The sequence below is a fragment of the Aquarana catesbeiana genome, linkage group LG01 (genome assembly GCF_042186555.1).
Source record: "Aquarana catesbeiana isolate 2022-GZ linkage group LG01, ASM4218655v1, whole genome shotgun sequence".
In the NCBI taxonomy this organism is placed as follows: domain Eukaryota; kingdom Metazoa; phylum Chordata; class Amphibia; order Anura; family Ranidae; genus Aquarana; species Aquarana catesbeiana.
In genome coordinates, this window is record NC_133324.1 from 820,365,932 (window position 1) to 820,380,618 (window position 14,687).

Consider the following 14,687-nt stretch of genomic DNA (forward strand, 5'->3'; position numbering starts at 1 on the left):
AAAGTAACTTGAGAACATAATTCTTTATTAAATATTTGCATCACTAATACCCAGCTTTTTGTATTCTTTCTTTAGACTGTGAGTAAGCTGTTTATTGCAGCAGCTAATGTTTCTGCAATTTACAAATGTTCAGCCACAAATGAAGCAGGAAAAGATGAACATATCATTGCTTTTCTTGTTACACGTAAGTTTAGAAGAAAAAAAATGACATTTCCATTATTCTTAATGAATCTTTGAGGTTATTAAAAAGTGTAAAGTGTATTTATGACAATCAGTCTTGGGTTTATTTAATAGCAAGTCAAATTCACTTTTACCTGATCTGGTACCTGAAACAAACAGTAGTTTGCAGAATTTGGATAAAATGCCCCTTTGTCAGTGTTCTTTTAGACTTTGAGTTTCACTATATAATTGTTATAGGACAATAGACATTATAGTGAGACCAGCCATGATTCCACATCTAAAATATGAATTTTCAGGTATGTTACCTACTGGCCATAGATGGAATGTTTATTTGTCTGATCAGGCAAAGATTCAGTGAACTTGTACATAAAATAATTACCTTCATGTACAAAACTGATAGAAAACAAATAACCTGGCAAGGAAATAACTGGTTTTCCAAGATAATGCAAAATCATTCTCTGCAGACCAAAATTAATGAGATATTTTATGACAAATACCCATGGTAGTGGGATGGTGATTTGCTGTGACATCTTTATAAATTATACTACAACACTAGCATATGTAAAGAGGATGATAAAGAATTTTTAGAATTTTTGTTTTGTTTCTCAAAAAGGCAATCATTCACATTTGTCATTAATTTAGTGAGGTGAGCTAAAAAATTGTCCAATCTATGGTCAGTTATCCTTTAGTCAAAGAAGGTTTTCCCCACTTAGGACCATTGTTCTGATTGCCTACTTCCCACAAGTAATTGGGCTGTATGGAAGCCATGGAGTGCATAATAATACACATAGTAAATGCAGCTGGTATAGTAGGGATAAGTGGTAATTGTAATAGGTGTCTTTTGGTTGGTGTAGTAGGTGCTCAGCCTTAGAATATTCAAAGACGGTGCGCAATGTCTGAGATGTCTGCTGACTAAGAATTATGGCATGCAGTTTTTATTTTTTTGATAAAGCAGTTCAAGGAGCAATAATGGTGTACAATAATATAATAATGATATACAATATAGTAACCAAAATCAAATAATCAAATTTCACTTTCAGTTGGCAACACATTGCAAGATGACTACTGATACTTTTGTCTTTCAGGGGAGCTTAGCATCAGCATGAACCCTGAAGACAAGCTCACCGAACGGGACAACTTGACCCTCAGATGCACCGCTGATAGAGATACATATGAGAAGCCAGCCTGGTTCAAGTTGCGCTCTGCTAGACCAGGGTCAAAAGTCAGTTGTGAAAACTTGAATGCTTTAAGTACCGGTAAATGGAAAATGGATTCCACCATTGTGGATACAGATGGAGTAAATATCACCTCGGAGCTGTATTTACAAGACATCTCTTGGCATGACCAGGGTGTCTATATGTGTAAGGCATATAATAGGAAGATGAAGAAAACTGAATGTTCTACCACAGAATTAAATATTCTTGGTAAGACTGTAATATTAATAAAAGAGACACATTTGTATTCATATGCAAATAATGAAAGTACATGAATGTGCTTCACGGTATCTTACATTTTGCTGTTTTCACGCAGCACTGAAAGCTCCCTTCATTTCCCCTGAACTGAAGAACCAGACCACCAATGTTAGTGAAACAGTGGAGGTGCGCTGCCAAGCCACTGGTACTCCTGATCCAAGGATCGTTTGGTTCAAAAATTCCCAGGCTCTGGTTGGAGACTCAGGTAACAAAAGATGAACAATAATCTCATATAAAGATATCAGATTAATTTATTACACAGGCAGATGTCTCTATTAGAACAATGGATAGGGAGATATTTGTCCATCCTCAAATGAATGACTGGTGTGTCATTACCCAGCACAATATCTGGCTGACAATAATTGTGGTTTGTGCGTGGTACGACTCATTATTCCCTTTCCATAGAAAAGGAAAGTTTTGGTCATGCTCAAATACATATTTTCCAACTCATTGTGCAACAAAGAGCAGCTCCAACTAAAATAATGGAGGATGTTGTACATGACTATGCTATCTGCCATCCTAGAAATAATCACAGCATGGTGGGTACTGCTATAACCGGTCATTGTAATGTCTTTCTAACCTTAAATTATTTCCAGCCAGAACTTTGTAAGAAGTCAGAATTTTGTTTTTCATTTTGGATGGATTAGAGAATGGTTAAAATCTCTGACATTTCTTTTGTTATTTTGATATCAATGGGAAGATTTTCCTCCACTTCTTATCTAGAGACACAGCAGAAAGTAGAAGATCTCTCCAAAGTAAGGGAAAACCTTAGACAGTTGTCACTGAAGTGAGTGTCCCCATTGAAAGATGCTGTCCAGAGTTCAAAGTTTTAGAGTTCCCCCCAGTAAGACCTCTAACTACGGCCATTCCAGTTAAAGTGGTTCTAAAGGCTCAAGGTTTTTTAACTTTCTCTGTGCAGCAGCCCCCCAGCCTCCCTAATAGTTACCTGAGCCCCATCACTATCCAGCGATGTGTTCGAGAGCATCGGCTCTCTGGAGACTCTCCCTTCTCATTGACTGAGACAGCAGGCGGAGCCATCGGCTGTCAGTCACAGCCGGTGAGCTAATGAGACAATAGGTGGGGGGCACGAGCTGCAGGTCTGTGAGTGAATGGACACGCAGTGCAGTGGTTGGGGAGCACGCCTGATTTGGTGCTCCATTAGAAGCTGCTTGCTCTAGGGGCACTGGGCAGGAGGGAGGGAACAGGAGCACTGGCAGGGGACCTGGGAAGAGGAGGATCTGGGCTGCCTTTTGAAAAACCACTGCACAGAGCAGGTAGGTATGACGTGTTTGTTATTTCAAAAAAAAAAAATCAATGTCACTTTGAGGAGAGAAGGCGATTCACGCCATTGAGAATACAGAAAGCAATAAAAACATGACAGAGATTCTAATCCCTCGCCACCCTGTCCATACTAAAAAAATGGCTTTAGCTAAACTTCAGACTATTCAAAAGTCATTCACACATGCTGGGACAGGAAGTGAGGTGAAGTCCCCCCAATGGGTACACAAATAGTAACAAAAATCTTACAGAGGTTCTAACCATTCTTCACTCAGTTAAAAAATCTTGAGTATTGGGCTTCAAAATCATCACTGTATCCAAATGATTTTTTTCTTTATTTTTAGGGGTTATATTAAGGGACGGTAACAGAACATTGACTATACAACGTGTAAGAAAACAAGATGAAGGGTTTTATTCCTGCCGAGCCTGCAATGATTTGGGTTGTGCACAAGCAGAAATGTACTTTACAGTGAACGGTATGCACTGATTCATAAAAAATAATAATATCTCTCTCTATCTCTGAATATATATATATATATATATACATATATATTCCTGTGTTGACTTCCTCTCATCAATGTAAAGACAGACTTTGCTTATTATTATTTTGACGTTGTTTTTAGTCACATCAATCTTCAAGAATGTTCCAACATTTTACCAATAAGCCACATGTTTATTGACAGGATATAATTAATTTTAAAAATCAATATAATCCACTTATAGATCAACATTGCATTGAGAATATTGTCGCCAGAGGCCACCCATAGACATAAGCTTTTCAAACTTACAGTCAACTAGAGGACTGTACAGAGATTCGTGCAAATGATGATTTCATAAAAAAAAGTAAATGTTTTTAAAATACCCCTTGCATGGTGACAGATACAATTAGAACAATATTCCCTACTGCAGGAAATGTGTATGGCCATGATACTCTGATTACTTTAGGAGGACAAGAATCAGTTTACTTTAAAAAAAAAATCATTTGTTGAAGGGGAAAGATCAACACAAAATCACTAATTTCATTAATTTTCTATAGTGTTTTAGGTCTGTGGGTAGCTATAGAAATGTGGACTTCTTTTTTTTTTTTTTAGAAAAATGTCATGCTCAAAACCTCTTGTCACTTTTAATGTTGAAATTGAATTTGATTAATATTTTTCTTTTCCTGGTTCCTCCCTTCCCCTTTATCAGCATGTTAATGAAATGTTTAAATAAAACTTTTCTCTTTTCATCACATAACTTTTTTAGACTGTCGTCCCTGGGTACCTGTGCTTCTCTATGTAATGCAGGCAGATCATGATTGGGGGGGGGGGGGGGGGGCAGCAGGGTGTTGTACATACCTTCCTGAAGAACCCTGTCCCAGCACTTATTTTAGGAGCTTTGATGCAAGCAGTGGTCTGGCACTTGGTAGGAGCTTTTGGAAATATCTAAAATCCAGTCAATGAATGAAAGGGAAGGGCCAACACAGTAAGGCCCCTTTGACACATGCGGACCGTTCATTTCACGATATGCAAGTGTAGGCGCAGTTAACTGGAGAAAACAGCAAAACAACCCTAACCCACAGACTAGTATGTATGAATGTATCTTAATAAAAAACATTTAGAACATTTAAAAATATCTCGGAATATGGAAATATATTTATAGGCAGGTGCATGAAAAAGCCACAATAATAGGTATATATTTATGTGGTATTAAAAACACTTATATATATGGGAAAAAAGTCCAGAGGTCCAAAACCAGGACAGTAAGTCCACATATAGGGCTGCCTTCAATGGGAACTGAAACCGGGTTCCAAAATCCTGAGGAGAAGCACAAAAAGAGAGAGGCGCCTCTAGGTGTAGACATTTAGGAAGTCATCAAGAAGGCATATAAATGATGGATATCCCACATTTATATGCCTTCTTGATGACTTCCTAAATGTGAGTATGATTGACACATGATTTATGAATAAATTGTTTTTACGTCTACACCTAGAGGCGCCTCTCTCTTTCTGTGCTTCTCCTCAGGACCGTTCATTTCATCAGTTCAGTCACGTCTTTTCACAGAAAAAACTGATGAAGTTTTCATCAGTTTCTCATCAGCTACTCATCATTTTTTAATCAGCTGCTTATCAGTTTCTCATCAGTTTTTCACCAGCTGCTCATTAGTTTCTCATCAGTTTTTCATCAGTTTTTTTACCAATCGACTACCAATGCAAAAACGGATGGAAAACAGACTGTTTGTTCGTTTTTCCTCTGATCTGTTTTTTTTACGCAAGAAAAATACAGCTTTGATCCGTTTCAAAAAAACCATCTTGACAGATACGGATGTAAACTGATGTAAATGGTTGATCATCAATTTACATCTGTTTTTCCATAGAGATGCATTGATGTCAGTTTTTCATCCATCAACGGATAGATGAAAATTGAACAAATGGACCACATGTGTGAAAGGGGCCCTAGTCTGGAAAGGTAGGGCTAGATGATGTTGGATGTCCTTTGGGTCCTTTCACATGGGCGGCCTTCTGATCCCCACTGAACAGGTGGATGACAGGCTCACTGTGCAGACGGACCTGTCAGAGCCCCGCTCTCCTCTATGGGAGATCTGGAGATCTGATGAAAACGGACCACTTGTCTGTTTTCATCCGATCCCATCTGACCTGCCAGGCGGATGGAAAATAGGGTCACCATCCATCTGGATTTCATGGACAGGATCAGACCGGATAGCGGCGGATGTCAGTGAACATGTCACTGCTGACATCCGCCGCTCCATAGGAGTGAATGAAGGGTCCGATCAGCTCCGCCTGAAAAACTGACAGGTGTACCTGATCGGAAATCCTGTGTAAACGGGGCCTTAAGTTGGGAAATAAGTCAGTCTCTGTTTGACATGCTTCAGCTTCTAAGGCACAAAGGCAGTAAAATTAAAGAAAGCTATTTCAGTACAGGTTAGGAGACTGTGCAACTGTGAAAGCCTAGGGTAAGACTGGAGTACAGGGTGCAATGTTTGTACATAAAGTGTATCTTAAGCGAAAACTTTTTTTACATTTTTGTAGGGAAGATTTTTTTGCTTTGCCATCTATTTTCCCATTAGGAGAATTAATTTCATGTCCTCTTAATTCAAGAGGAAAACTTTACAAACTGAGGGAAATCCCCTCTTTGAGAGTTCTCACAGTGACAAGTGTCCCTAATGAGAATGTCCCCTCTATTCCTGTTCTAGTGAGAGCTTAAAATTTTTAATTTTAGTTTACTTTCAGTCCTGGTGACAATAATCACCAGGACAAACAGAGTGAGAAAATTGCGAAATAAAAAACGTATAAGGTTTTGGCTTTACAAATACTTTAATAAATAGTTAATAATTGTTTCATAAATGGTTAATAATGGAAGTTTTTTTTTTTTTTTTTAAGTTTTCTTACCAGCAGCTGGGAGGCCTGCTAGATAGGATGGGACTGTGCAGGATTAGAACTAGGACATTAAAAGCCAGACTATACTATACGTAACCCCCATGCAATGCTAAACTCATCAAATAGGAGAAATGTTCTGTTGAACCAACATAGCTTGCCTCATTTTCCTCAGTAATCCTCCTTGCTCAGACTTAATGGATTGTGTTTGATGACTTTACAGCTACCCTAAAACAGAGAGCAGACATAAACTGTCAAATGTCCAATTGTTTCCCCCCCCAGGCTCTGAAGAGAAAACAAATCTGGAGCTCATTATTCTGGTTGGCACCGGTGTGATTGCCTTGTTCTTTTGGATGCTTCTTGTAATCATCCTCCGGACCGTAAAGAGGGTAATGAATCAAGATTCTCTACTGTTCAGTATTTGCCTGGCATGACAAATTAAAACTGACTGCAAGCCCTTTGTTTCTTGTCCTTCCCATTGTACATTTTCCTTTTCAATGCCACCAAACTGTTCCATGATTTACTAAGGGTGTATTAATTTGGTTTTAATTGCAATTGCCCATAAAGAAAACATTCCTGGGCATTTATTTTCTTGTTATGAAAAAATAAGTTAATTATGATCCGTGTGAACACTCTTTGGGAAATGTGTGGGACTGTAGAACTGAACTATAGTGGCCCTGCTTCTTCAGTATTATACAGTAGTGGCACAAAGGGGCATTATTTTGTCATTTATTTCACTGTTATGGAAAGTTAACCAGATGTGTTGTGTGTTTCCAGCCCAATGAGGGGGAACTCAAGGCTGGCTATTTATCTATAATTATGGACCCTAGTGAAGTACCACTTGATGAACAGTGTGAAAGACTACTCTATGACTCAGCAAAATGGGAGTTTCCAAGAGACCGCCTCAATTTAGGTAGGATATTGTATTATTATTATTACTACAACTAGCCAATAGCACATAAATATCGTGAAAAATATTGACTCATCCATTAAATTCTTGCCCATCAGAGAAATGTATACTCTGATGCCCACCAAAAACCAGAACTCTTGGGGAAAAAAAGAACACACAAACACAGGAAAATACCCAAATGTTAAGTTGGCCATAGGTGAATCCTTTTTTTTATCAGCCAGACGGCTGATCAAAAAAAATAAAAGAACAGATTCCCCAATCCACACAATCAAGGTGGATGAAGGAATCCTCTCAGCTGCATTATTGTATTCTGACACTGGAACTCCTCTGCTGTCAGAATACACTGGTCAGCTCTGATTGAAAGAAAAGCGTTCCTTCTTCCCATTTCAAACAAGACTTCTTTCTAGCAGGAAGGGCCATAGATGGACCGAAATTTCCTGCTGAATTGGCCAAATTTCAATCCATTTATAGTCAGTTTTACCATGTTTGGTTAGATAGAATTTAATGGCAAGTACCATGATTTTTAGTAACATTTAGCAGAATTAGTTTCTATTCACATAGTGCAACCTAAAAAATTAAAGTGGTTTTAAACCTCTGACATGAAATACGAACAAAGCACATCCTTCTATACTGTGTACTTGTCTTTATCTAAAGCATTGAGTGTGATTTCTCTCTGCTGCCTGGTTCCTCTGTTATCTGCATGAGTCACTTCTGAGATAATTGGCGACAAGGGAGGAGAGCTCCAGCTATGTAAAATGTTAGTTTTAGAAGGCCATAGAGAAGAGAGAGCTGGTACAACGTATGTAAGAGGATTTGTTTCATCTCTGTGTATCAACTGAGGATATTCACTTTACTGGGTATATGTTAGGCCCTGCAACCACTTTGAGTGTGACTTAGAAATGATATTTATGAAACACAACACTACACACAATGTTCTTTGACTTTATTATATATACAAAGTGATATTAAAGTCTTGGTTTTTTTTTAAATAACAAACATGTTATACTTACCTGCTCTGTGCAGTGGTTTTGCACAGAGCAGCCCAGATCCTCCTCTTCTCAGGTCCCACGTCGGTGCTCCTGGCTCCTCCCTCCTGCCGGTCTCCCCATAGCAAGCACTCTTGACCCGCGGCTCTGTATATCCATTTAGACACTCCATCTCCTGATTGGCTCACTGGCTGTGATTGGCTCCTGCTGCTGCCAAAAGCCAATCAGGAGTGCGAGTCCCTGGAGAGGCAAGGCTCTCGTGGACATCGCTGGATCGAGAGACGGCTCAGGTAAGTATTAGGGGGGCTCCATGCACCTCCATGCATTCTGTGCCTTTACAACCACTTTGAGTCTACAAGCCATGGGGTTGATTTACCAAAGTAGTAGTCTGTTCACTTTGAAAAGTGTATGTTCATATTGAAGTGAATGATAGTCAGTAAGGTGAACCTGTTGAAATATGGATAGTTACAAGAACATGATTTTTGCCAGTATATAATTGATCGATTGAAATAAACATATGCTTATCTTATTTACTAAGCTCAATGAACATTTACTTTGCTAAATCAATATTCTATATTCCTTTAGTAAATGAATCCTACTGTTCATATCAGATTCTACAAACAGTGATACCTCTGAGACCACAATGTTATGCATTTCAGAGCTATGAGTCTATCCACATACAACCAATTCAGCATTTATTCCTGTTTGACATGACTTGGATTCATTATTTTGATGACATTTACTCTGTAAGGCTGAAATCCCTCCTTATAATTAATTCTCATTTATAATATCTTGCATTACACAGGGAAACCCCTTGGTCGTGGGGCTTTTGGGCAAGTTGTGGAAGCCGATGCATTTGGAATCGATAAAACTGGCACTTGCAAAACTGTTGCAGTGAAAATGCTGAAAGGTGAATTTGAAGTTCTTAACCAATCTCAACAAAATGTTGGCTATTTTATATTTTTATGACAGTATTTTTTTTTACAGAGGGCGCAACTGATAGTGAATACAGAGCATTGATGTCAGAGTTAAAAATCCTCAGTCATATTGGTAATCACCTGAATATTGTGAACTTGCTTGGAGCCTGCACCAAACCGGGAGGTGAGGACTCCTCATTCGGTCTACTAGCTTTCTATTTTTTTTTTAATATTCTTCTCAATGCTAAATGGGCAACTGTCAACCTACTTTTGAAGTAGCCTGACATAAAGAATTATTTGTGCTTCAAGTTTGGTTCTGGCCAGAATATTTTTAATACAGTTTGGTAATGTCAGGACATCTGTCAGCTTTTATTGCTTTTGGAGTCACATTGTAGGATTTTTCTTTGCTCCCTGTCCTGCTGACCACTGTCTCCGGGACAGGAAATAAGAGTAATCTAGAAGGGACACAGGCAGCAATGAAAATAATTTGTCAACAGTTTCTTATGCTATGCTCAGGTTTTAATTGCTTTTTTATTATACAGAAATTGCCTGTTGAGGCTGCCAGTTCTCTGTTTAGTAATGGAGCTCCAGTGCCAGACTGACAACGCTATGTAGCTGCCAATGAAATCAATCAGCTTTCTTGGTGGTACCTGGAAGCTTCCCCACCTCTTGAGTATTCATTCAGACTGGGCCAGTTGGGCACGTCCTCTAATGTACCTGCACTGTAATTCAGGAGGTAGCTCCAACAGTGCTCAATTTGAACCTGCCCCTCTTCCCAGTCTTACTCTGGCTTATAGTGCAAATTTGCTGTATCTCCCTTCTTGCTTTAATTGTCAGTCACTTGAATATTCTCCACCTACTGCCCACAGAAGAAGGGACATACCTCAAAGGCTTTGTAATCATGTGGCTCCACATAAATATGGAAAAATAGGATATTTATTGAGCAATAATGGATTGTTTTCATAATGAAATAACTGGACAGGTTTTGAAGTGCCATGGAGACATTGGTTGTATTTTGCTTTTCCTTCTACTGAAAAAAGTTTTCATTGATGCTTGGATCCTCCTTGAAAAGATTTCCCCAATGTCCTTTTTTTCCAGTGACTGCTGTCACTGGGACAAAAAAAATAGGGGGAATTATACCCAATGGGTACACAGGAACATAATCTTGCAAGATTTTGAAGTCTTTTCCTCCCCATCCAAATCAAAGAACAAACATTGTAACTTGAACTCAATTTTAATGTAAATTATTTTAAAACTTACATTCTATAATTGTACATACTGGGTTGGATCAGTGGAAAAAAAAAAAAAAAAAAACATTACTGAAGTCAGCCATAAAGACTAGACTTTGTTGGACTACTTTAAATCTTCAAAGACTGCAAAGTACTCCTACAATCCATATTTGGGGGTTTTATCTAATTATTATTTATGTTCTTTTGAGAGTTTTATCTTTTATGGTCTGAAACAGCAGGTACATGGCAGGTGAAGTCACAGAGTAATGGTGCCTTAACACCGGTGAAAGGGATAAGGTTGTCATTTTCAATGAAGATTTAGCAGTTATTGCTAATCTGAATGAGGGACAGATTGGAGGTATAAGAATACAAAAAAGTTTAATTTTCTTTCTTACAGGTCCACTGATGGTAATTGTTGAATACTGCCAATTTGGAAACCTATCTGCATATTTAAGAAGTAAAAGGAATGACTTTGTTCTGTACAAGGTAATTATAAGTTTATGAAACACATAGCATGTTCTTTTAATCATTAAATGTGTTTACATTCCTAAGTGTTTTAGGCTTATTGTATTGAATTGCTGTAGATGGAGTGCTATTTGGCCTCTTTCCTGTCTCCGTCGTCTGATCCCACAGACAAGAGGCAGAATGCTGTTACGCAGAAAAAAATACTTGCATATAAATGCAGCCTTAGCACTGGGCAAAATTATACATTTTGATACTGTATTAATGTGTCTACACATAAACAGAATGGGTATCTGTTCCATTCCCATTAAAACATTTTAACCAAATTAAGCCTTGTTTACGTATTTTTATTCTGGTACTTCATTGATTTGGTTCCAGAAAGCACCCTATCCCATCTACACAGGAGAATAAAAATATTTGGCTGTATAGCCAGATTGTTTTTGGGTGTCTACATTAGTACATGAGATACGAGATACACAAGGCCTGAATCTTGAGTGGGATGTGACACATTTCTTGTCTTGGTATGGGTATGGATAAAAAGGAGACGTGTTTTGTCTTGATGGATATATATAGAAAAGGAATTCCAAGACCCGTGGGATCATTTGTTAGAGGTCATGGATATATATAGTGTGAATATATATTTATTTATTAATAGGATTAAGGTACTTTTGAAAGGAATATGATAATATAAGGGTTACTTGAGTGACTTGTATGCTATAAATTCCATCCAACTCAAACATCACCCATCTGTGATAAAGATACTTTGAGTGGAATGCAAGAGAGGGTGGGGCTGAACAGCGAGCCCATGCAAATTTGAATAATGTTTCAAGCACAAGAAGTAGTGCTGTGCTGTAGAGTTTGTTGCACCTGGTTTCTTGTATTGGTCCTATTAAGCGTGTACCTGTGGACTTGCTTGGCCAGAGATTGTACATAGACTAAATTTAAGATAAAGCTCTTGCTAATTGACTTTTCAGTATATTTTTGTATTGTGGAGAAAAACCAGTGAAAGGCATATATCTATTTTCCTGTGGGACCGTCTGTTCCTTCTACCTGTAGGACCCTCTGTTTCACACCACCTGAAACAAAGCTTCGGGAGTAACACACTTGGCCACTATAGTGTCCACATATTCTTTCATTTACTTTGTAATAGAATATGATGTAAACAACATACTTTAGTGAACCTTAATAAAAAGTGCAGAACATAGAAATGTAGCTGAATATTCAAAAATTGAAAGTTCTCTCTACTGACTGACAAGCTTATATTTTCCTGTTTTGCAGACCAAGTCTGTGAGGTACAGACAGGCCAGACAGCACTATGTGGAAACACCTAGGGATCTAAAGAGGAGACTGGACAGTATTGCCAGCAGCCAGAGCTCAGCTAGTTCTGGTTTTGCAGAAGAGAAATCTCTGAGTGATGTGGAGGAAGAAGAAGGTAAGAGATTTATATTTAGCGTGGCTCGAAAGGTTTTTATATTGGACTTTTAAACCTTCAGATTGATGTTAATACTCTATGACCCATCACAGGGTATTTCCTTCAGGACTCATGCGGCAGAGGTCTCAAAGTTTACAATATGATAATTTTAATAGTGTTATTTCAAAATGTGAGTTAGACACCTATAGGATTGTCAACAGCATGCAATTTCTAATGGGATTTTTCCTATTTCAAGTTGAAGAGGTTTGCAAGAACCAGCTCGGCATGGAGGACCTTATCTCATACAGCTTCCAGGTGGCCCGTGGCATGGAGTTTATGGCCTCACGTAAAGTAGGTGCTTCTTTTTTTTTTTTCAGAGAAAAAAAAAAGTAATTGGATGATTGGTTTACAGTGGTAATCTGAATGTTAAAAACCTTGATATAGCTGATCCCTCAAGGTCACCATAATGGAAATTTCAGCCACCGGAAGAATTGAATGCAGACAAATTATTTATAAATGTAGCCAAACTGTATTATTATATTAAAATTCATCTAGAATATACTGCTGGAAGACTCAGCACCTCATTATTTGTTAAGTATAAAATTGATGCGCTTTAAATAAATAGTGCACAATATGCTGCTGCGACTAAGCTTAAATCCAGGAATAAAAAATGCATACATGTGAATAAAATAGATAAATAATTATGGTGCTAATACATGTGTTAAAATTGCCAAAATAAATCTTCAAATTGGTGATGTGACGGTGAATATAAATAAAATAATAATGACACTCTGAGTACAATGTCCAGATAGAGATAAATAGTGGGGGAAAGTAAAAATAATTAAACAGTTCCTTCCCTTAATCCAGATTGATTGACTCACTGGGTTAGATCGTTTGTCTCAGGATATTTAGTTTTTCTTGCATCCCACTTCAGCCATAATACTGCTGGTGATTCAGCTCTCAGGATAAAGGTTTTATGCAAAGCAAGCAAAGAAAAAATAGATCATTGTGCAGTGAACTTACTAGATAGTGCACAAGCAAAACAGGGACAAGAGATACACTCACAAACTCCCGGTCTATTAGAAGCATTCAAATATGCAGATTGCAGTCAGCCGCTGTGGACGAAGTTTCCCATAGAGAAACAGCTGCTGTTAACCTTCAGGTGTATTGCAGCACTGAACGTCCTAAGCTCCCAGGAGGAATATGTTTTTATTACAAATTATGTGAGCAGATTGCAGTTCCTCTTTAACCGCTTGCCGACTGCCCGCCGTCAATTGACGGTGGCAGAATGGCACTCGTGCGCAAATTGCTGTAGCGGTACGGCGGGCCCTTTAGAAACTATAGGTGGGCTCACACTCGTGCCCGCTGCGTCCCTGACAGAGCAAAAAAAAGGGAATTTGTGTGTGTAAAAAAACACACAAATCCACGTTCTGTCAGGAGTGAGGAGACTGATCTGTTATGCCTAGTATATAGGAACAGCAATCGTTCTCCTCCCCAAGTCAGTCCCATCCCCACACAGTAAGAACATACACTGAAGGAACACTTTTAACCCCTTGATTGCCCCTAGTGTTAACCCCTTCCCTGCCAGTGATATTTATACAGTAATTAGTGCGTTTTTATAGCACTGATCGCTGTATAAGTGTCAGTGGTCCCAAAAATGTGTCAGAAGTGTCTGATCTGTCCGTCACAACGTTGCAGTCCCAAAACCAAATCGCAGATCGCCGCCATTACTAGTAAAAAAAAAAAATTATAAAAATGCCATAAATCTATCCCCTATTTTATAGACGCTGTAACTTTTGCCCAAACCAATCAATATACGCTTATTACGTAGAAGAATATATATAGGCCTAAACTGATGAAGAAATTCGTTTTTTATTTTTTTAATTTTGGGATATTTATCTTCTTTTGTTTATAGCGCAAAAAGAAAAAAACGCAGAGGTGATCAAATACCACCAAAATACAGCTCTATTTGTGGGGGAAAAAGCACATACATTTTGGGTCAGGTCCCATTTTAGTCAATGAGAGCTGTCTTAATTAGCACTACTGAAGTCGCTCTGATTTTAGAAAAGTTTCCTGTACTACTTAAAGGCGACTTCTATCCCACTTGTGCCCATAGACTTTAAGGAGGATTTGTGAAAAAAAAGCATTTATGCTCAAAAAAACTCAAAGGAGCTTGTAGAAGCTCAATAAAAACGTGCACAAGAGCACAAAAAAAGCACACTCTTCTTCAGGCTGAAATAAAAGCTCAAATGCCTGTAAAAGCAGCTTTTTTTTTATGCTGCAGTGTGCATGAGGCCGAATTCGGATCCTCATCTTAATTGATGTGATTTGGATCCGACGTGACAGGAAGATTACCCAGGCCTTCCCTGAAGTTGCCTCAAAGTTGCCTTGAAGTCACATTGCTATAATCTTTTTATATGGACTATAGACTAAAGGACTTATGAATAAATGGTTGTCGAAAGAATCATC

General features: G+C 38.3%; 1 protein-coding gene across 1 annotated transcript in view; it reads left to right on the forward strand.

Moving 5' to 3' along the window:
• KDR (kinase insert domain receptor) overlaps positions 1–14,687 on the forward strand; it is a 44,363-nt gene that overhangs the window by 22,773 nt on the left and 6,903 nt on the right. Inside the window, exons 12-22 of the mRNA XM_073608435.1 lie at positions 76–184; positions 1,266–1,604; positions 1,711–1,857; positions 3,275–3,406; positions 6,586–6,692; positions 7,081–7,216; positions 9,005–9,109; positions 9,187–9,300; positions 10,743–10,831; positions 12,086–12,239; positions 12,475–12,569. Of these exons, the coding sequence (XP_073464536.1) occupies positions 76–184; positions 1,266–1,604; positions 1,711–1,857; positions 3,275–3,406; positions 6,586–6,692; positions 7,081–7,216; positions 9,005–9,109; positions 9,187–9,300; positions 10,743–10,831; positions 12,086–12,239; positions 12,475–12,569 (1,527 nt within the window). The remainder of the gene's footprint in view (positions 1–75; positions 185–1,265; positions 1,605–1,710; positions 1,858–3,274; positions 3,407–6,585; positions 6,693–7,080; positions 7,217–9,004; positions 9,110–9,186; positions 9,301–10,742; positions 10,832–12,085; positions 12,240–12,474; positions 12,570–14,687) is intronic.